Raw genomic sequence first — 21,333 nt, 5'->3', positions numbered from 1 at the left:
GGGGTGGTGCAGGACCCCAGAATGTTATTATGCAATAGCAGGCAGCTGTATATAAAGTCAGGAGGACGTCGGAGAGTGGACTTTATGCGAGACAGCCACTTCTTTTTGCACCAAGGTACGCACTGAGCGAGGGACCATCTTTTTTGCTTACAAATTTTAATTTTCACAAACTGATTCTTTGGAGATATTTTTGAATTATTTCATCAGAATATGCTGAAAAATAACTAATATTTCTCCTTTTCTTTTCCAAACGTTCTGCATCTAACTTCTTACCATTTCCCCCTCCCCCTTCCTCTGAGGCAGCATGCTGAGGTTCGTTGTGGCTCTCTGCCTCCTGGCGCTGTCCTGGGCGCAGGATTGCAAGGTGGAGAACTTCCAGGTCAAGCAGGACTTTGACAAAACCAGGGTGAGTTGTGAGTAACATATAATTAGCATTCATAAAGTAACATTTATCCCATAAGGTTTAACTAAAGCTATTTTCCCCAACAGTATGCAGGGACCTGGTATGCTGTAGGAAAGAAGGACCCTGAGGGTTTGTTCTTACTCGACAACGTTGTGGCCCAGTTTAACATCGAAGACGACGGCTCAATGGCCGCCACTGCAAAGGGCAGAGTCATCATCCTGAAGTAGGTTTTTCCTCTGCCCCCCCTGGAGGCCTTGCTGTTCTCTATGCATAGATTACTGAGGATTTTAAATTTTCTTTGTCTCTCTTTGACCTGTAGCAACTGGGAAATGTGTGCCCACATGTTTGCTACCTTCGAGGAATCCACGAACCCTGCCAAGTTCAGGATGAGATACTGGGGAGCTGCCTCATACCTGCAGACAGGAAGTAAGCATGACTTGACTCAAAAGGAAAGACAGAGAACAAAAAAACTCCCAAAATTCAACCCGGCGCTGCAGCCGTCTGCTGACATTCAGCGATAGAGCGGAGATTGTTGACCTCAGACCCATTACTTTTTGGAATGTTCCAAGTTTTATAGGAAATCTAATGAGCTAAAGAAGCCAGGCAAATCTTCCATTTTAGCAAGCTGAAGCAAACATTCTATAATCTTCACATCACCCGTCCTGCTTTCAGATGACGAACACTGGGTCATCGACACCGATTACGACAACTACGCCGTCCACTACTCCTGCAGGCTGCTCAACGAGGACGGCACGTGCTTGGATAGCTACTCTTTCGTCTTCTCGCGCCACCCGACCGGCCTGAGGCCAGAGGACCAGGCCATCGTCACGCAGAAAAAGACAGAGCTGTGTCTTTTGGGCAAATACCGACGCGTAACACACAACGGTGAGTCGACTCCCACCAGCCGTTATTGATCCTACAGGAGGAGAGGTGATGGGGGGATCTGAGGGAGGTTGCAATTTGAGTTATTCAATAAGGTTAAAGACCAAATTAATGATTAACCGAGGGATGCTGCTTCAAACCTTATGACCAATGTTTATCTTCATTGATTGATTAGAGGAATGTGCACTCAGTGTAATTCTAAAGCATTTCCAACTGGGTAGTCTGTCATGGACTAAATAAATAATAATAATAAAAGAGAAATACAGTGCAGGTTGTTTGATGAGTATCTTTAATAAGCGTAATGTTTTTCTCTTCTCTCCCAGGTTTCTGCGAGAGCAGCGGAAATGCGGAGCCGCCTCAGTGACCCTTCTCTTGATGCTCCTTTCTTCCTTTCTGCTGGTTTCAGATTGAATCCCACCTCCTCCTCACCCCTACCGCCTCAGTTTCTCTCACACGAGAGGAAGTAGTTTCCTTATTTTTGTTTTTTAAAGAAATAAATAAAAACTTCCACACTTATTGTTGTTCAGAGTCAGCTTTGGCCTCATTCTGTTTCAGTGTTATCTTCAACATCTGTTGCTTATTTTATTTCTTTTCAGTACACTGCTTCATAAGGAAGTGGAGTTATAAATTATCACATGTGGAAATCTTGTCTGATCCAAATATCTCAGAATGTTATCTTGATAAAAGGGGCTTTACTTTTGCACAAGTACTTTTTTTTATTAACCTGTAATATCCAGCAAACATATCCAGCAGTAGATCTGTTTGTTAATCTTGACTGATGTTTACTTCTTGGTCCAGTTTTTAAAATAAAACATTCAAACATCTCTTGACTGTTTAAATTTTTTTTTTTTTTATGATCTGATCTGCTTTCCACAAGATATTCAATAAATCTGTAGCTGTGGAAGCCGTGAGGTTGTGGAAAATTGCTGCATTTGGTTTCTTTATGCAGTGGATTGATTTATAGGAAACACCCAACATGTCAACTTTACACGTGAACTTTAACAGTTTTTTTTGTCTTTCAGTTTAAACTCTAAGTTTATTTATTATTTATGTCCATTAAAAACTGTATTTAGTTATTGGCCTTTGCTCCATCTTAGTAATCAGCTTGGACTCTGAGTTTTAAAATGGTCATTTTTTTCCCCCTAATGGCACCATAATAAGCTGGTTAGCTAATAAAGCCATGCGTAATTCTAATAAAAGAATAAAACAGATTGAACTATGAAGTTACAACATATTTTTCAAAAAAATTGTTTTTAGAGGAAGTACTAAGAGTTGCAGTCATCCCTTTAACTCTAATTTCACTACTTCTCAGTAGTAAATTATCCAATCTACATTAGAAAGGAAACATCACAGGCCTCCAGACGTCTCAGCAGCATTTTAAAGCCATAGCTGCTTATAAAGGTGGTACAAGGATTTCTTGTGACAGACGTTTCAGTGAAATTTGTTGCACGGCCTGAAATGACCAGCATGTACTCATGCTTAATGCACTGCAATCAGATTCAAATTTAAATTAGTGCATTAGTCTGCTGCATTACTTAGCATACATCAAGCTTTATCTAGAGTCTGTGCTGCAAACCATTCAACAAGTAGGCAGTGGAATATAGGAGTGAGACTTTATCTGCATGAAACGGCAGGTTAAGTCTCATATTTATTCCACTTTTTTTATTTAACAAAATCAATTTAAGATAGTTATTTCATTCATTTTATACAAGATACACACCAAGTACTTGAGGCTCTTAAAAAGAAAAAGACCTTCAGAGTCCACAATAAAGTCACAATGGAGAGAAATATTTTGTAATGTTAAACAAGATTTAAAGAAAAAAAAAAAAAAAACAGCCACTTCCCTAAACTTGTCCATATCTACTATTATTAAAAAAGGTTAAAATAATTTAAGACAAACAAGGATGAAAACCAGTTTCTTTGCGAGGAAGGATGGAAAACTGCAGAAAGTGGCACTTTGGAGTCAACAAATTTCCATAAAAGTTTAATTTAAAGCTTCTGCAAACATCTTTACCATGGCTGCCAACTGTTCTGTGAATCTCAACCCAGACTGGCATTTATTTAAAGTAAGAAAGCCAAATTAAACTAATTAAAGTGTGTTTCTCTTAATTATAGCTAAAAAAAAGCAAACGTCAACATTTTTGATTTATTTCTCATCAGCAAAGAGAACTGCTGTTGAGTTTAACAAAAAATGACAGCGGTAAGACGAAATTACACTGAAGGATTGTTCTGGATGGAGTTTTAAGTCTTTATTGCACATTTGTAGACAGTACTGAGCACAGCAAAACAATTCAGAAGCACATGATCAGGATACATTAAAGAACACTTAAAAACATAACCTGGTATAAAAAAATAAAAAATTCCCAGATGGCGCTCTACTAAAATATAAACGGTGGAAGTAAAACCGAAGCTACCCAAAAGTCACAGCAACGTCTGTCTCCCTTAAATCTACGTGGCCACATCGCCAAGACTGCAGGAATAAACACCTTTTTCCCCAACAAGGAAACCTTTAGTAATCCCCGCTGTAAATAGTTTAGCACAAAGAATTAAGTCATGCAATCTCTTTCCAGCCTGACAGGGCTGCAGGTTTGAAGAGTCAAGGTGATGATTGTAGAGAGGAATGCACAGACAACCCGACAAACGTGACCGGCTAACCCCCGCGCGGCTACATGCATCTGGCCTGGTTGAGTTTAAGCAACTAAAAACCAGGAGGCGAGGCAGAAAAATCTCCGTCACGGTTCAGCAATGTTTATCCAAGTGTGTGAAACGAGCTCGACAGGTTTGGCGGTGCTAATGTAAGAGACATATGGTTAATTAGATGGACATTTGCTGATAATTGTAATTGCCAGTTAATGAAGTTGAAAATCGCCAACAGCTGGAGTGTAGAAATTTAACACATTTTGTCCTTCGCATAAACACAATAAAATGGTAAACAATCACAGCTGCACATTCCCTACTTAACAAGATATACCATCATCAACAACACAATGCAACCAAGAGATAAAAGTATTAAAACTGGGAGTGGAAGATGACCCATTTGATTCATATGATACAACGGAGATCCTTAAACTGTCATGTGTAAATAGGAGGAGGATACCGCATGATTAGACAATCTTAAACACACATAATTCACTGGAAAATATATAGGAGCTTTCCACATTTCCTAGGAAACCCAAGAATAAATACCAAGATAAAACACAAAAATAAAAATCTGAACAAAAAATGAAAACATCAGCTAAAACATATAGAGAAGCCTTCCACCAGCGTTATGTCAATGATCAGTGCTAGGACTTAAAAAAAAAAAGAACTGGAGCAAGATTTTTCAGACTAAATGCATAAAAGGTGATCAAGTCTAAATGTGTCAATGTTAGGATTGTTTGCTTTAAAGTCCCTTTAAAAAAAAAAAAGAAACCGAGAATGAATTATTTTATCTTGTCTTGATTTTGTCTGAAATATGATACTATAAAACTTAAAAGCCTCGTAATCTCCCCCCTCCATTATTTTAGGGAAAATGGACGAGTCAGTGTAGCATGACTGGAGTTATTACATGGATTTATGACAGTAAAACAAAACAAAAAATAGCTGCTGATCATTAAACCCTCTTGGTGAGTGAAAATAATATTCCTATAGTTTTTGCATAGAAAATGCACAAGATTTTGGAATAAGTACATTAAAAAAAACAACAAAAAAAAAAAACATGTTTGAAGCCGCATTTTCTGCACAGCTGAACAGATCTGTGTTTTGGTAATTCCCAACCTTTTTAAGCTTATATTTTGTTCAGAATTTAATCTTAATTCTGGCTAAAACCAATTTCACTGTCTAGCTACCCCCTTCGGTTAATGTCTGAGTTGGGAATCACTCATCTGGTCTGTTCATTCAGGCAAAGCAGTAGTCAATGTGGGCCAGGAGTTCTCTGTGGCGACTGGTTGGATAAGGAGCCTGACACTTTGGACACTCCAGGAAACTCTCATCCAGGAGGCTGATGACTTTAGACGGGGATGTGGGGCCATGAGAGTTAATAGTAAGGCGCTCGAACTCCAGATTATTATAGGAGCTGGGCTCTGAAAAGCGGGCACTCTGCTGTTTCTGAAATTGAAAACAAGACATGGCATTTTTACTTTTTTTTTAATTCATTTTTATTGTAAAAACAAAGCAACTTGGTTATTTTTGGACAGCAAACTTGTTGTGAAAACAGCATTAGATGAAAAGTTGCTGCATGATTTAAATACACAGATACACTACAGACACTTACAGCAGACTCCAGCTTAGCAATCTGATCACGAGCTTTGCGAAGCTCTTTCAGCACTTTCTGTAATTGCTCCTGCATGCTCTGACGATCAAGTTTTTCATTCTCGGAGTCCTTGGCAGAGAGCTGGATCTTAGGAGGAAATGAAAGATTTTAAAGTAGTGGAACTGTTCCAAAATTCTCTGTTTATAAAGAAAAAACAAAAAAAGATGGCCGTTTGTCAGGTAATTTATGCATTTTAACACTTTTCTAAACAATTAAGCACTACCTGTTGTTCCAGAGCAGCAATTCTCCTTCGTTCTTCATTTTGGTTGATGAGAGACTTCTGCAGCATATTTACCTATAAAGATCAAATTATCAAGGTAGAAGAGTTTTGTGTTTGCAGAGCATTTAATCATTTTCAACCACATTGAAGGAAAAATGTAAAACAGTTAGAGCCTGAGCAGGAGCCCAACTGTAAAATGTGAAATTAAATACACCTTGAACAAATTAACACAAAAATACATCCAAACACAGTGAACAGCTGTAATATTGTTTATATCTTCACTTTTCCCAACCCCTTGGTAGACTCTTATTTTGAAAATCTAAGTACTTCAGTAAAATAAATAAGTATTTGATGCCATGCAGATGTTTTGAACAGTGTAAATGTTGTGGCATCAAATGGTCTGCATGTCACTGAGTGAAATGAGCATTTCATCTCCATGCTTCAAAACTTCAAACTTGATGAGCAAGTTTGAAGCACTAAGACATTTTCACACAGCTAAGAAGAGGTTTTGACCCAGCCTTCCTCCCAGAAACTCCTTCAGGTTCCCTGGTTGCTGCTTGCCACTGTAAAGCTCCAGCTCCCTCTGCAGGACTCAGATCTGGAGAGTGACCAGCCACTACATGACCCATGTGCTGCTTCTTTGGCCACTCCATTCTTACCTTAGTAGTGCATCTTGAAGAATTATGCTGCAAGACTCCATGTACATGATTCCACTGAAAGTTACTCTATTTATTGGCCTCTTTATGCAGTGAAGTCCCCTCCTAATGGTCTGCACCACCAGCAGAAAAACTGAAAATTGTGTTCAGGTCAGATTCTGCATTTCTCCTCCTTCAAAGATGGTGGACTGAATTGATGGAAAATGGAAATATACTAGTGGAATAGACTAGTTTCTCACAGGAACCTGCCGAAGAGCTAGCCTCAGTCTGTCTTTTACATATTCTGCCCCATTTTTCTGCCCTTGGGTATAAAACACGTGTTTTCTGTTAAAGCTTTTTACTTTTAAATTGGATGCCTTTGTTACAGTTCTCTGCTCTCATCTTGTATAATATTCCTAATAAGCTTGGCTGATTTTCACCTTTAACAATGCTTGAATAAATTCATTTTTCCACAACAGAACTTTCAGCCAAGCCTCCAGTGAGTCATTTAGAAGTTCACCGGGACTCTTCACATTCTACTACTGAAGCAGTCTGACAGTTTACATAAAAGAACAACCTACTTGGATCTTTTGTATTCACATTTTGGTGCATGTTCAGTTCATTTAGATGTAAAATTAGTAATTGTCCAAACGGTTTTAGCTGATCCTTCTATGCATCTTGTTTAGCTAAAGGAGTCTGACCTGCTGCAGGAGCTCAGCTGATCTCTTCTTCTCCTCATCCAGTCGTTTCTCCACCTTCTCCAGGTCGGCTCTCACCCTGTCTGTCCTTTCGGACGACACCTTTCTTTCCTCGTGCGCCACTTGTCTAGATGTAAAAGTTATGATATTAGGCCACTAAAAGAAAACACTCATTTAAGAGGGAACACTACTTAATATTGAATTAAGTTTAAAGTGATTTTCAGCCTTTTCTTGCCACAGGTTTGGGTTGTTTCAGAGCACAGTTTTACCTGTTGCCAAGGCGTTCCGCCTGCAGCTGTATCTTGGCTTCGTCCAGCTCCTTGCCCCTCTCTTCGTATTTCCTCAGAAAGGCCGACAACTCGTGGCACTTGTCCTCGTACTTCCTCTGCAGCACGCAGCGCTCCTCCTGCACCCGGCTGACCTGCTCCCCCTGCCGCTGCAGCTCGGCCTGAGCTTTCAAGGTCTGCAGAGGCCATGAAAGAAATTGCAAAAGTGCTGTTTGTTTTCCATCCTACTCGGTTCTTTAATCCAGCTCTGCAGATCAATTATAAAGATGTCTGAATCCAAGGACTCTGGATATTCAGCTGCATACTGATTCATTGCTGAAACTGCCTTTTTCAAAGGACGGAATGTCAATTAATTTGTTCACACTTCAACAGGGAAAATGGTGACAAGAGCGTACTGGATAGCCATCTTCTGCTGATATGTAGCTTTATACCGGCAATTAAACAAATAGCCTGAGTAAACGCACATCACTATCTTTGATATAAAATTTCCTTTTGACAAAAAGACTTTTAAGTTTGAAGAAAAGAAAATCCCCTCTAAAATGTGTAGTGTGGGTAAAGACGCCACCGAGGTTCTCTAGGTAGAAAGTTTCCAGCATTCGTATTGTTTACCTGTTCCTTCTGAACATTTAACTCCTGCAGAGCTCTGGCAGTCTGATCTTTCTGGCTCTCCAGGTCTTTCTGCACACCTAAAAGCATCGTCTCGTAGTGCTTTTTCAGGTCAGACTCCTTCTCTTTACCTTGAGTGTTGTTTGAAGCTGACACAAGGGGGGAAAGGAGGGGCATGGTGAAAATCAGGCCTCCAGCTCAGGAGGAAAAAGCTTCCACTAAAATTTTAAAGACGAATTCTGTAGCAAATTTTTCAGATTCCGTCAAATATTAAGAGCAAACTATTGCATTACATTGCTGATACAACAGCAGGGCACCGATTTTTGACCAGAAATAAAAACAAAGAAACTTGACTGAAAAGAATGTGCACTGAGGATACATTTACATCATCTTTCTGTGTCTGAACACATACTATTTATCCTGATGTTTCCACATTCTGTATATATGAGGATGTAAGATACATTTACCCTCAGAGCTGGGTTCTGCTTTGCTTTCCTGCTGCTGCTTGGCCTGCGCCAGTTGCTGCTCCAACTCCATTGTTCTGGCAACGACCGACTGCACAAAGACCTCTCGCTGCTGATCATAGACCAGCCACTGCTGGTTCTTTTCCAGAGCCTGATGGGAAGATTTTACGACTGTTTTAGACAAGCACTCTGCATTCTGGGTAATGACAACAACTTGAGCTTGAGGTCATGAATTAATGAGAAACGAAACACCAGTTTGATTAAAAGAAAAAGTTCATGAAGTTTAAAAGGTCAGTATTTTTTTTTACATTGATGGGAAGAAGCAAATATGTTCCTTTTTTTAATGACTTCACATTTTAAAACAATGCTCAATTTTTCCAGTTATTAAGATCCACTGTGTTGGGTCTAAAGAGCTACATTTGAGATCAGAGCCACAGGTTACAGATACCTGGTCTAGTCAAAGTCTGGATCTAATGCAAGTTGAGAATTAGTGAAAGGTTTTAAAAACGTCTTGAAAAACTTTACAAGCTTCCCAATATACTTTCATTGTACCTATGGTACACAATGACATAGAATATGAAGTTTAAGATGTCAAATCTATGAAGATATGACAAAAAGGACTCACATCTTTGAGCTGATCTTGCATCTGCACCAGTTCTGCAGCAGGAGCATGGCCATTCTGAAAAGAGACGGAGGGAGATGTTGCAAAGGTTAAATCACAGAGCACTGGTAAATATGCAGTAGTTGCATCTGATCCAGCTGTCACAACCAACATTCAGTTGAGGCCGACTTTAAAACAAAGAAAAAAGATGTTTTATTCATTAAAAAAAAAAAAAAAAGCTTGTAGCTTCTGTGTGTTTTTAAAACAGGCCAACTGTCAAGTGACACACACAGTTAATTTAAAATAAGATTCTCCATTTTCAGGAAAAAAAAAAAGTAGATACAAAACTACAGATCTGCTACAGGCTCAGAAATTACACACAGGCCTTCTGATTTGAATTATTTAGCCCAACTTTTAATAATGCAGGAAAAACAGAGCAGCAAGTAATAAATCTTTGCTCTTCTGCGCTCGCAAGTCTTGGCTACATGACCGGGTCACCAACCCTGCAGCGCACAGCCTCCATCCCCAGAGGCTTGTCATGTCACATGCCTGTCGCTGGAAGCCCTCGAGTCTGATCTCCATCTCTATACATTCGTCATCTTAAAATTTCATACCCTTCTGGGCTCAAACTGGAATTTCTGTCAGTTTATTTTAGCTGTAATATAAATACTTTTATAAAGACTTTTTTAGTCAGACTTATTTACCAAGGAAGAGATTTAAATGTGGTACCTGGAAAAACCCAAGACTGGAAGGATGACAAATGGACAAAAAAAAAAAAAAAAGATAGTAGATGGAAAACAGACAAAAAAACAAACAGATGGATAATTAATAGACAAACAGTTGGTAGGTGGGTGAATGAACCGATGGACAGACAGACGTATGAACAAACTGATTGACATGCCAATAGATAGGGCTGCATAATATCAGATAAAAACAGCTCTTGATGGATGAATGAAAGGACAAAGAGATCAATGGATAAGGGGATTGACACACCAAGGCATGGTCTTTATCCAGACCTGAGAAAGATTTAAATGCCTGATTTTCCATACCGCATAGGACCCCAGATTTACCTCCAATAACACCAGGTAAACCTCATTAACTTGTTTGTTTACCTCTCCAAGTCTAAATGCACAACCATAAGCCGAGTCCTCTGTGAACAGCAGAGAGATTTCTTGGTTTGTTGATCTGAATATTTTCCAAGGGGATTGTGACATGCACTAGAAAGTTACATTAATTAATGAAATTACATAAAGACAAAGGATATAGGAATCTCCTTGTAGCAGGAGAAGTTGTTTAGTTTGTTTCCATATTAGCAGCATTGGCTAAATCAAGGTAACACGTAGTAAGATTTAAACACATTAGATTCAAATAAGTTACAGTTTAAACAAGAGTCTTAAGATCCATACCTAAATTTAAAAAAATAATTTAGCAGTATCTTATTAAACATGTTTTCCAGATCATCATAAATGTATGCCATGGTGATGGGTAAGGTAAGGTCATTTTATTTATATAGCACAATTTCAGCAACAAGGCAATTCAAAGCGCACGCACTCTGTAGCAGCTGAGTGGTGCAGTTATGAGCAATTTTTTTCCATTAATCTGGTAAGTTCTGGTTAAAAATACTAGCCTGTTTATGCAAAAATCAGATTTTTATTTATTAACCACAAATGTTAGAAGTCGTGTGTCACATTAAACAAAGAGACGGTTCTGCAAGTCAGACTTTCACTGTCAGATGGTTTTTAAAGCTCTGCTGATGGCCTGAAGCAGCTTCCTGCCTCACACAGAGCAGCCATTTCTGATGCCTTATAACAGAACAATGAACGCAGACTATGCAACGCATCTCAAAAATGGGCCACTCCTACTTCTGCTCATTTGTATCTATACTTTGCACTTTAATGCTTTGGTCTAAGAATAGGCGTGAAACAAACATCTTCCATCAAAGATATAAAGAGCCCTGCTGACCTTTAAGCAGCAAAAAAAGGAGGAAAAAAATGCAAGCTTTCTTTTTATTACAGATATAGAACCTCAACAGCTTTTTAAAAACCGTTTCTTCCAGCTCCAGTTGTACAGGAAGTAGTCTAAAACATGAGCCAGAAAATGACTTAAATAAATGGAGCCACAGAATCATGCAACATAACTGATTAAAAAAATGCACATATTTTGAGATGAAATCCTCTTTAAATAAGCTCATTAGTTGGGATTCTCCTTTATATGATGTAGCTAAATCATTTTAGATTCTTTAAAGCCCTGCATGTAATTTTGCTTCCTTACAGGGAGGGAAGGATCCTGATGACGGCTTTATGGTCAATGCAGCAGCTTCTTAACTGGATCTAGTTAAGAAGTGGCTACTACAGATTTCCTTTCATCTCTTCCATAAGCAGAGTTACACTGCTGACGGCAGATAAAAACAAAGCGGCTACTGAAAAATCTGATTTTCACCGTTACAATGCTTAGTACAGCTGATGTATTTCAGAGCAATAAACCCTTCATGATAAAGCGGTGAGGAGGCTCCAGGGAGGTGATGTCAGCAGGAAAACTGAGATTAAACACTGCCACCTGATGGACAAAAACAGAGCCACAGTTCCCTTAACAGGCCCTTTTATCCATCAATCACTGATCACTTTTCATGTCAAAATCTTTGCACTTTTTCTGCAGAGTTGTCGGTTCTTTTTGGCAAGCATGAATCTAAAAGTTCTCCACAGATTTAAAGCAAACATTTCTACTGTGCTCATGTTTTAAACATGAAAACCAGAACCACACACTTTAGATGAATGGATGAAAAATTAGTTTGGGGGGGAGAGGGGATGAATAGATAGATTAAAGGATCAAAGTACCATTTACTTTACCTAGCCAAAGGCACATTTTCTACTCTTGTTCTAGATTAGCTTTTTTCTACTCAATAATGCTTTTCAGTCATAATCATAAATCACCATCATTATCAATTAGCTTGGATGGATGGATATAACTGTAAGACAACAACATGGGAAATAAAGTCTGGGAATGCAATTTCTCCCTCCATTTGGCAAATGGAGAGATGGACACACAGACTGACATGAAGATGGTGGAAAGGAGGAAGAGTTGGATGAAGAGAGGGACAACTAGATGGAGGAACAGAGTGATGGATGGGGGCTAAAGGATGACAAAAGATAGATGGCTGGAGGGACAGAGGGATTTCCAGAGGAATAGATGGACAAACGGACCAACGGAAGGATGGGTGATGGAAAAAAGGGATGTCAGGAAAGAAGATAAATAAAACAATGGAGGGGTAGATGGGTTGGCAGAGAGAGGGATGAAAGGATTCAACATTTGACTTTTTTTTTTTTACAGATAAAGTAAATCTTTAATATCTCAAAGTCTATAGTCTTATACTCCAAGGATCATCAGGTGTTGACTTCTCAACTGAAACTGAAAGAGATCGGCGTTACCACTAATCATTTCATCTTTTCCATTCTCGCTATAATAAATGTCAAATATATGAGCAATAATCCAGTTATGATGATGCAGTGCAAAAAGTCACAAACGCTTGTCCAGGCAAATCTAAAGATCAGCTAGATCATTTCCATTGCACAGAAAAAGCAACCAGATCATGTCAAGAAGAGACGTCTCTTCTCGACTAATTAGAACATCTCGACAGGTAGCAGCGTATTAGGGTCAGCCTACCGTGGCCTGCGTTTCCAGGGACTGACAACGAGCGGAAACTGTGGCCAGCTTGTTTTTCAGATTCTCCGTTTCCTGTGACAAGCTCTGGAACATCCCATCTCTCTGCTCTGCCTCTCTCCTGCGCTGCTCCAGCTGGGCCTGCAGCGACGCAACTACCTATTAAAAAAAGAAAAAGAAAAAAGAAGCCTGTGTGTCACCAAAATCTTTTTAACCTCATTGTTGAAGCGTAGTTCGATGGAGGGGGTGGGGGAGAGAGGGAAAAATTTATTTTTCTGTCTTCTGTGCAATTATCCTTCTCTCGTAATCGACGTAGCGCGGCTGGGAGTCTGGTGGCATTAGCCACTTGCATGTCTGCTGATGAAACTTAATGAGGAAGATGCAAGCATGATTAATGTCTGGGCAAAACAAAACGCTGACATTCCATTTACCAGCATGTCATCTGTGAGCTTAGCCTGCTGCCACTCTGACCACTCTAAATTAGAGTCATTTCTGCCACAATAGAAGACATATTACACAAGGATAAGCAACAGCAGAACGAGTTTTTACACTAGTGTCAAACGGCAACATGACATGAATGCTAATGCATACAGACAGCAGCCACAGACAAACAGTTTATAAATGTCAAGCGAACAGAATCTAACGGTGTATGTTGGTATGCAGCTTCTGCCGGTTGTCTAAACTTCACTTTGCAGAGCTGCTGTCAAAGTGGGATAGAAGCGATTTCCCCCTCTGTTTGTGGCAGCTCATTGGAATTCCAGGATGTTTTTTTTTCTCCTCCCTTCCCTCTCGCTGACAGTTTCCCCACATGCCACCAATGCAATACCAGAGTGTGGGAAAAAAAATAAAAGATAAGTCACAAGCTGAAGAGTGCTCCTGCTGTGGGTTTATTCTCATTTAGGCAGGACTTTAAGCCTGAGCTAATCGTGTGTTTCCATGTACAGGTGTGCAGAGGCCTCGTCGTGACGGATGATGGGACAAATGCGATTCTGAAAGCAGATAGTTGTCAGCGCATGTACCTCTCCTCCTTTAGCTGACAGCTGTTGTCTTAGACTTTCCAGTTCCTGCTCTTTGACCAGCAGCTGCTGATTGTTCCTCTCACGCAGCGTCTCGAGGGAAAGAATCCTCTGGAGAATCAAATGAACATATTTAGAAACAAATGAATACAACGGGATTTGGAAATCAGTAATGCTGAACCCCTTTACCTCCAGCAGCTTGCCCTTGTCCGAGTCGGGGGCCTTGATGTACCGTTTGGCCTGTTCGTCAATCTTTTTCCTCAAGTGGGCGTTCTCCTTCCGGACCTTCTCCAGCTCTGCCTCTGCCTTTGAGCCAGAATTGTTGGATCTGAATCCCAACTTGGAGACGAGGGTTTCTTTGGCACCTTTAGATGCCATGGCTTCGTTTGTTGATAGCACAGGTGTAAGATGGAGTGTTCTAAAACAGACAAATCATTTCAAGAAGCTGTTATGCTTTGATCTGAATCTAATCATTTGTAAAGAGAGAACAGTTATTATGATTTTAACTGGTAGTGAACATTGATGCTTTCTGCAGCTGCTACAGGATATTGGATCTATTCCGACTATAGTTAACATCTTCTTGGGTGTGGGTGAATATTCACCCTGTCTCCATTTTATACCTTTGCAGTTTTGTGGGGTTGTTTGCTGTAAAATGTTTCAGAAAATTTCAAACTTGTACCGTTAAAAGTCTTGATAAAAAGATTTTAAATAACTTAAAGAATAAGTTGGGCAGTGCATATTTTTGCACTACTTGACTGCAGATGTCAAGCAAATAAAAAAATAATCTCTTTAGGACTAGAATTAAGAATAATTAAAATAAAAACCAACAATAGTGATTAGAACCACAAATAATTCATTTTACATCATCATTGCAATATTGATGACTGTTGGATCAAATATATAAATAAGCAGATTACAACAGGTCAGGTGCAATACAGTAAGCTATCTGGGCTGTTGGAAGGACTTTAGCAGTACTTTATGGCTGCAACTGAGATTTGAAAGCAGAGTTTGTTTTTATGAAACAGAAAGTAATTAGTGAGGAAAATGTCAATAGATAATATGTGATGATCGCTGTTGTGTATTCTGTGACAATATTGCAAATTATTCTGTCCATCACACCATCAATGCATTATACCCATAGGCAGTTTAAGGAGTTTATCTAAGTTTTGGAAATGTAGAAAGAATCCTGAGTAACATCAATGCAAACTCAGGGAGGAAAAAGCAAGATTCACGCTGAAAGACCTCAGAGCAAAATTCAAAAAGTCATTTGAACAGCATGACCCCAACTAAATGTATTGATTAAAGAATACAACGCACAATCGTAACTGAATTTAAAAATAATGCATATTTAGTGTTGATACCCTAACACAGATTTGACAAGTTATAAAATGCTGTTTTTAAAGTGAACCTCGTCAAAGGTAACCGAAACTTTGTTTCTGGCCATAAAAATAGCAGTATAACTGACTTTTTGAGGGCTTTCAGAATAACTTCTTAGATTTTAAGTAATATTATTATTTATCTATATTTAAAAAAGTCTGTTTTTAAAGAAGGGCATTCCTGAACGGGTTTGACGAGTTTAAGTATTATTGCTTTTGAACTAAACCGGAGTTCATCTGCAACAGAGACAGGAAAAAAGAAGCACCGACATATCAGGAAAACGTTTAAAACCCAAAGATGTATTTTAAAGTACTTGTACCAACAAATAGGAAACGTCATCATTCCAATTCAGACATGTATTACACATTTTGTAAAAACAGACAATTTAAAAGCGAATTCACCTTAAAGTAAAAAGCCTTTTGAAATATTGCCGAATCTCAAGCTTCGTTACAAACGTTTTCAAGATGACAACATAGAAAACAAAAATAACTTGACACTTTGGTGTTTTTGTTTTTTTTCCCTTACCTGAGACCTTAAAATGCTAACATTGATATCCACATAAAAGTACAGAATACATGTTAATGACTCTACAGAGCAGAAATGTAGAACACTTACTTTATAAAAGGAGCAGAAGGAGCGTTTGTAATCCACTCTGCGTGTGACGAGACCGTTGCTCAAACACTTTCATTTCCTGAAATTTGAATTGCAGCGCGTTGACGTCACATCCGTGATGAAGTTCCACGTGCGAACGTTTGCATTGCTCAGCGTGTTCCGATGTGTGCAGGTTTGGACGGCGTGCAAGATATGATAAAATATAACAAATTCTAAAAATATTTCTCATACTTTTTAAAAACACATTTTTGTCGTGTTTGTGATGTACTATACCACAGAATATAATGGTATGTGTCTTTTAAACATCCACAACAAATATGTCATAGTAGTTTATCTGTTCCAGTGAATAAGAAAGCATTCATTTAAAAAACAAGAAATTCCTCTCTTTCAAATAAATGGACGGCACAGAGCTCTACAAGTTGCTCGGTTCAATATAAAATAATAATAATAACTTACTCCATGGATATTTTGCAGTGAATGCCACAAATAAATCAAAACACATCAAAAATAGACAGTAAATAGTAAATTAGACTTTTACTTACCTAAACACTTACAATTATTTAACAATGTTATATTTAGAGTAAAGATATTTTACATTTGGCTGCTGCTCTTCAGCATATTTAGGTCATTCCTCTACTTTAACTGACAAATAGTCAGTATATCTGATCCAAAGGCGACTTCTCCCGATGTCCAAGTCCACTGTAGATGTGTTGCTAAGGTTAATCAGTAATTGTTGACCATAAAACCATCTATGTGTTCAATATTTATTTATTTACTAGTACTGAGTTATTGTCTTTACAACATTTTCAGTTGTAGGATTGTTATTCCAGGACGTAACCATATAATTCAAATAATAGCAGATATTTTCATTCTGTTTTATTGATTTTCTTCCTTTTGCAAATAAAATTTTAAAAGAAAATGTAAAAAGCAACTGGAAGTAAAAGTTGCTTCAAGCATTTGGCATGGATCACTCGGTTTTGAGCAAATAAGAAGCTGAGCCTCAGCAAATACATTGAGGGTCTATTCTTAATTGAAAGTCTTTGTTTTGTCAAGGTTCTATAATTAAAGTGTTTTTACAGGAGCTAGTGGTATGCTTCATCCTGTAATAACATGCCGCCACTGTGTGTATTTAATAACCTCAGCTGTGTTATAGAAGCTGATTAAAGCAGGAATGATGGTGAAATAGCACTAAGAGTTTCAGCCCATCCCTTTGTCAGAGTAAACAGAAATAATGAGTTAAAGTCAGTAAACAGTAGCTCCAAGATGAAATAAGCAGGACTGTCACTCACATTCAGCACCAGCTCTTGGAGCCTGTTTAATACATATGCTGACTGACTCATGATGGATTCCATACTGAAGCCAAGAGAATACACTCAAGAAATACTCCTATGCTAATTAATTATCATTGAATTAAATTGAATGCAGAAACGCATACTGGGAACAATCATAGAAAGTAAACGAAGGTTCAGTTATGAAGTCATCCAGCAGTGAACTCAGATTTAGTGACACATGACTCAGCTTTGCTGCACAATTTGTTCTGGGAGCTCAAGTTTTCACACATCAGCTATGTTTTTCCATAAATACACCATTCAAAAGCTGAACCATTTAAGCATTTAAATATCACTATTAAAGTAAAAGTGACACATTTCCATCCCAGCAGAACCGGTGAATATATTCTGCTGCTCCTTAAAGCTTAAGATGTTATTTTTCTGAGGGGTTAATGTCTGTGGAGAGTTTTATAAATATGATGAATTCAAAAGACCCTTCAAGGTTTTCATTTCAAGTACGCAAAAAATAATGGTTTTCAAACTTGCATTTGCCCCCTGTTTCCTTTGTATTCATAGTAATCCAGATTTTATCACCATGGATTTCAGTTTGACAAAAAAGAAAGTTAAAAAGTCAAGAATGTGTTATTTTAGTTTGTTACTTCAAACATGTTTTCTGAAATTCTTTGTTTCCACAACAAATAATTCTTTGCTCAAAAGTAAACCCTGGTAGGAAATTGTGAGTTCTTCTAAACTTGTATCAAAAGAGAAATTGATTTTTTTTATTCATGGAAAAACGTAATCTGTTTCATATTACTCACATAAAACATAATTTGCATGTTATCAAAATGATAGCTGCATATGCTATCATTTGATAGCATATGCAGCTATCAAATGATAGCATAGTCTAATTAGCCTCGTTTGTTAGATTAAAACTACCTTTTAGAAATGCAACCTTTAAGCAGGTATTGAACATACTTTTCATGACGCCCACATTTTTGTACGAAAATGTTTTTTTAATGGTCTTCAGTAATTCTAACAATAAAAAAGTAAATAAATGCAGTGTTTTGTTTTCATTTGCAATAAACAGAAAAACATCTTTATTAATACAAATAAATGGTTGAAAACATCAGTCTATGTGTTTTTATTATTTATACTCATTTATACTCATGGTTCTGCATCTCCAGAACCAGAACCAAACGAGGAGAAGCAGCATTCAGCTTCTATGCACCACAAATTTGGAACAAACTTCCGGAAAACTGTAAAATAGCTGAAACACTGGGTGCCTTTTAATCCCAACTTAAAACCCACCTGTTTAGAGTTGCTTATGGCTAAATTAGGGTTAGAGTGCGGGTTTTGATGTCTTCAATGTTTTTAATGTTTTTATCTTTACTTTTTATCTATTTATTAATTTTTTTATTTCTCTTTCTCACTGTCTATGTTTTAATGATGTAAAGCCCCCGGAAAACGTCCCAGTTAAACGATGTTTAACTAAAGTCCTATGGGGTTTAGAGTCCCAGTTGACGGTGTTTCAACTAACACGATAACAACAGACATGTAAGTGAGTTTTAAAATTGTTAAAGTCCGAGAGGTTAGAGTCCTTGTCAAACGGCGTTTTGACTAAAGTCCGAAAAACCTAGAGGTTGGACTCCTTGTCAAACGATGCTTTTGACTAAATTCCCAGAGGGTTAGAGTCCCAGTTAAACAATGTTTAAATGAAGTCCTAAAAGGGGCGCGGGTTTTAATGTTTTTATCTTATTTAATCTTTTTTTTTTCAAAATCTTTCTCTTTCTCACTGTTTATTCAATGTCACATGCTGTTTTTATTTTAATTATGTAAAGCTCTTTGAAATGCCTTGCTGCTGAAATGTGCTATACAAATAAAATGTGATTGATTGATAGATTTGTAGGATAAAGTTAAAAAAACACCTATGACAAGTGATTCACACCTTAAATAACAATGACAATAACAGACTACAGACTTTATTGTCCCAAAGGAGAAATTCTTTTCCGCAGACCAGCCCTTGCTCTCCAATCATCAAGTACACAATAACAACCAGGTAGACAATAACATGCATAGTGGGACAAAACATAACACCATCACACAAGACACGTCATAAAAAACCTGCACAGGACACAACCATGGGTTGTAATAACACAAATACTGAAAAAAATAATTCATTCTCACTTTAAAGATGGTGAACAAGGGCAATAAGGTTTTAACAGGAAAGCTTTGCAGTGAACAGCTCTGAAAAGAGCACTACTGGTGTGTCTGCTTGTACTGCTGCTCCTAACTAGATAGAGAGATGGAGTGCACGGTTCTTCTCATTACAGTTCACGAGAGCTACAGCCTGATCTGACACACGGCAGCTGGACAACACTTCCCCCTCGAGTGTTCCCAGAACCTAATTGACCACTGCAGAGAGACAATGGCATGACAAGAAACACGCCTCCCATTGAGAGGACTGCGCAAAATCCCTACAAAGCACTATAATTTTTCTGGACAGTGCGATGTTTAAAAATGTCGCTTTTTTTTCTCCCCCCCCTCTTCTTTTCTTCCACCATCTGTCTCTTCTGAGATTCACAGACCTGTCAGCCTCTCGGCTTGCCGCTGGGATCTCTCATCAACGCCAGGGAGGCGTGGGGCTCATGGCTCAGCCTCCTGGTGAGCCCTGCCTGCATCATCGGCTGAGTGCGGAGCAGCTCTACCATCTCTGCAGCACACCTCCCGCTGCTCTGCATCATCGACTGGCCTGGCTCCTGTTGTTTGGTGCAGGGTCACCGACCTGTGAGGGTCACGGCATACACCAGCTCTGCAATGTTCTGGCAAAAAGCACACAGTCCTCTTGTGCCCTCCCATAAACCAAATTACCTCGATTAGATCAAGGGTGAGAATTCAAGCTACATTTTATCTAAAAATTAGATTTATTTGTGAGAAAAGAAAAAGGAATAAACATATCCTACACCTTTAGATGTGTTATAGACTTCTTGTTAAAAAAATGAGAAAAATAGGAACTTGTTTACTTCAAATCCAGAAGTTCCTTCCACAGATGTTTGGACAAAAAGGATCCTGTTAAAAGGTATAAAAAACATCTCTGCCAGGAACTGGTTACACTCTGCGGGTGACATGAATCTCCCATGCTCTTTGTGTCTTTGCCCTTTCAAGTAAGTAGAAAAAAAAATCATGTTTCTCAAGAGGTGAAACACCCATGCTGGTATAATTTTTTTAAAAATATACACCCAGTTTCCTAAAACCATGTAGAAAGTCTCCTCATATATATTGAATGAAAAAGCTGTTTGTTTTGTTGGAAATGTCTTTGCAGAGTGCTAAGAAAGCAAAGAGATGTGGCGGCGACAGCATCAGGAGTCCGTGTTAATTGTCTTGGCTGAACTACAAAAGGTTATGCATATGATGGGATTGTTGATGTTTAAATGATTTAGAACCAAGGTTTTCCAACTGTGGTATAAATACTGATGGTACTTGGAATGCATGCTGACTGTTACGTAACGGCTTACTGTGAACCAGCTCACTGTGACAAGCTCTGGTCTCTCCTAATGTTCCATTTATCTACAAGTTGTACAAGTACATCTAAAAAAAATAGAATACTGTGTAAAAGTGAATTTTTTCCTGCAATTTCTTGTCATCTCACAAAGTGAAATTGCATTTTTATAGAGATTCATTACACATAAAGTAGTGTTTCAAGCAGAAATGCCAGGTTTCGGACATGGCACATCAAACCATCACTGACTGAAGAAACTTTACATTGGACACAATGGGGATTAAAAATGTTTACTAGAATTTAACATCTTTATTCAACATAATGTAACACCTGACAGAAGAAAAATAAAGCTGGGCTGATTGATGTAAAAGCAGGACTTGTGAGTAAATTAAGAGTAAACAGAACTTGATGGAACAATTTGGCTGCAAATGGACTTTAAGGCTCCCCCCCCCCCACACACACACACTGACATTTTATGCACTGATAAAGCCTAATTAAATAAAACACTTTTCATGGCTGCCCTAATAAAATACTGTGAGACATAATAAAACATTGCAGGGCAATATTTAATTATTTGAAGCAACTGCAAACTCGAGACACTCAGTAGCCCCTCTGGTATGCATTTCATCCAACCACTTATAAAAACAGGCTTTATCCTCAAAATAATCACAAAACAAAAGTTTTGCCAAAAGGTATTATATTCCAGATACCTTTATGAATTATAATATTTTTGTCTCTCTTTTCCTTTGGAAGATTTTAGAGATCTGTTTGTGCAAGTTGGTTGCTCAGTGACTTTCAGACTGTAATCTTTTTGCCTTTT

General features: G+C 38.3%; 2 protein-coding genes and 1 long non-coding RNA gene across 3 annotated transcripts in view; 1 reads left to right on the top strand and 2 right to left on the bottom strand.

Moving 5' to 3' along the window:
- Positions 1-8: 8 nt before the first annotated feature.
- rbp4 (retinol binding protein 4, plasma) lies at positions 9-2,109 on the top strand. Its single transcript, XM_014983019.2, has 6 exons — positions 9-115; positions 304-406; positions 490-626; positions 723-829; positions 1,076-1,288; positions 1,609-2,109. Exons 2-6 carry the CDS (start codon positions 305-307, stop codon positions 1,647-1,649), a joined length of 600 nt encoding a protein of 199 aa, XP_014838505.1. The 5' UTR covers positions 9-115; position 304; the 3' UTR covers positions 1,650-2,109.
- The window catches only part of LOC148153727 (uncharacterized), a 239,395-nt gene continuing 219,924 nt past the window's right edge, over positions 1,863-21,333 (bottom strand). The window contains exon 2 of the long non-coding RNA XR_015761540.1: positions 1,863-2,108. This is a non-coding gene — a long non-coding RNA (uncharacterized LOC148153727). The remainder of the gene's footprint in view (positions 2,109-21,333) is intronic.
- On the bottom strand, positions 3,520-15,882 carry cep55l (centrosomal protein 55 like). Its single transcript, XM_014983017.2, has 12 exons — positions 15,753-15,882; positions 13,950-14,178; positions 13,764-13,871; positions 12,748-12,903; positions 9,112-9,165; positions 8,490-8,637; positions 8,026-8,171; positions 7,399-7,592; positions 7,133-7,256; positions 5,800-5,871; positions 5,538-5,663; positions 3,520-5,371 (listed from the first exon to the last, which is right to left on the bottom strand). The coding sequence occupies exons 2-12, from the start codon at positions 14,136-14,138 to the stop codon at positions 5,162-5,164; spliced, it is 1,527 nt and encodes a 508-aa protein (XP_014838503.2). The 5' UTR covers positions 14,139-14,178; positions 15,753-15,882; the 3' UTR covers positions 3,520-5,161.

The sequence above is a fragment of the Poecilia mexicana genome, unplaced genomic scaffold (genome assembly GCF_051168715.1).
Source record: "Poecilia mexicana isolate PSO_F unplaced genomic scaffold, ASM5116871v1 scaffold_19, whole genome shotgun sequence".
NCBI classification, from domain to species: Eukaryota; Metazoa; Chordata; class Actinopteri; order Cyprinodontiformes; family Poeciliidae; genus Poecilia; species Poecilia mexicana.
Note: the sequence above shows the minus strand (reverse complement) of the source record. Positions and strands in the feature narration are given on the sequence as shown.

Bases quoted from the DNA above. Each gene is read 5' to 3' on its own strand.
- rbp4 (XM_014983019.2), top strand. From the start codon at position 305: ATGCTGAGGTTCGTTGTGGCTCTCTGCCTCCTGGCGCTGTCCTGGGCG. The intron at 407-489 runs GTGAGTTGTGAG...TTTCCCCAACAG, and splicing joins AGGACTTTGACAAAACCAGG to TATGCAGGGACCTGGTATGC. The intron at 830-1,075 runs GTAAGCATGACT...TCCTGCTTTCAG, and splicing joins CTCATACCTGCAGACAGGAA to ATGACGAACACTGGGTCATC.
- cep55l (XM_014983017.2), bottom strand. From the start codon at position 14,138: ATGGCATCTAAAGGTGCCAAAGAAACCCTCGTCTCCAAGTTGGGATTC. The intron at 12,904-13,763 runs GTACATGCGCTG...TTTTTTTAATAG, and splicing joins TGTCAGCTAAAGGAGGAGAG to GTAGTTGCGTCGCTGCAGGC. The intron at 8,638-9,111 runs GTGAGTCCTTTT...TCTTCCCATCAG, and splicing joins TGCAAGATCAGCTCAAAGAT to GCTCTGGAAAAGAACCAGCA.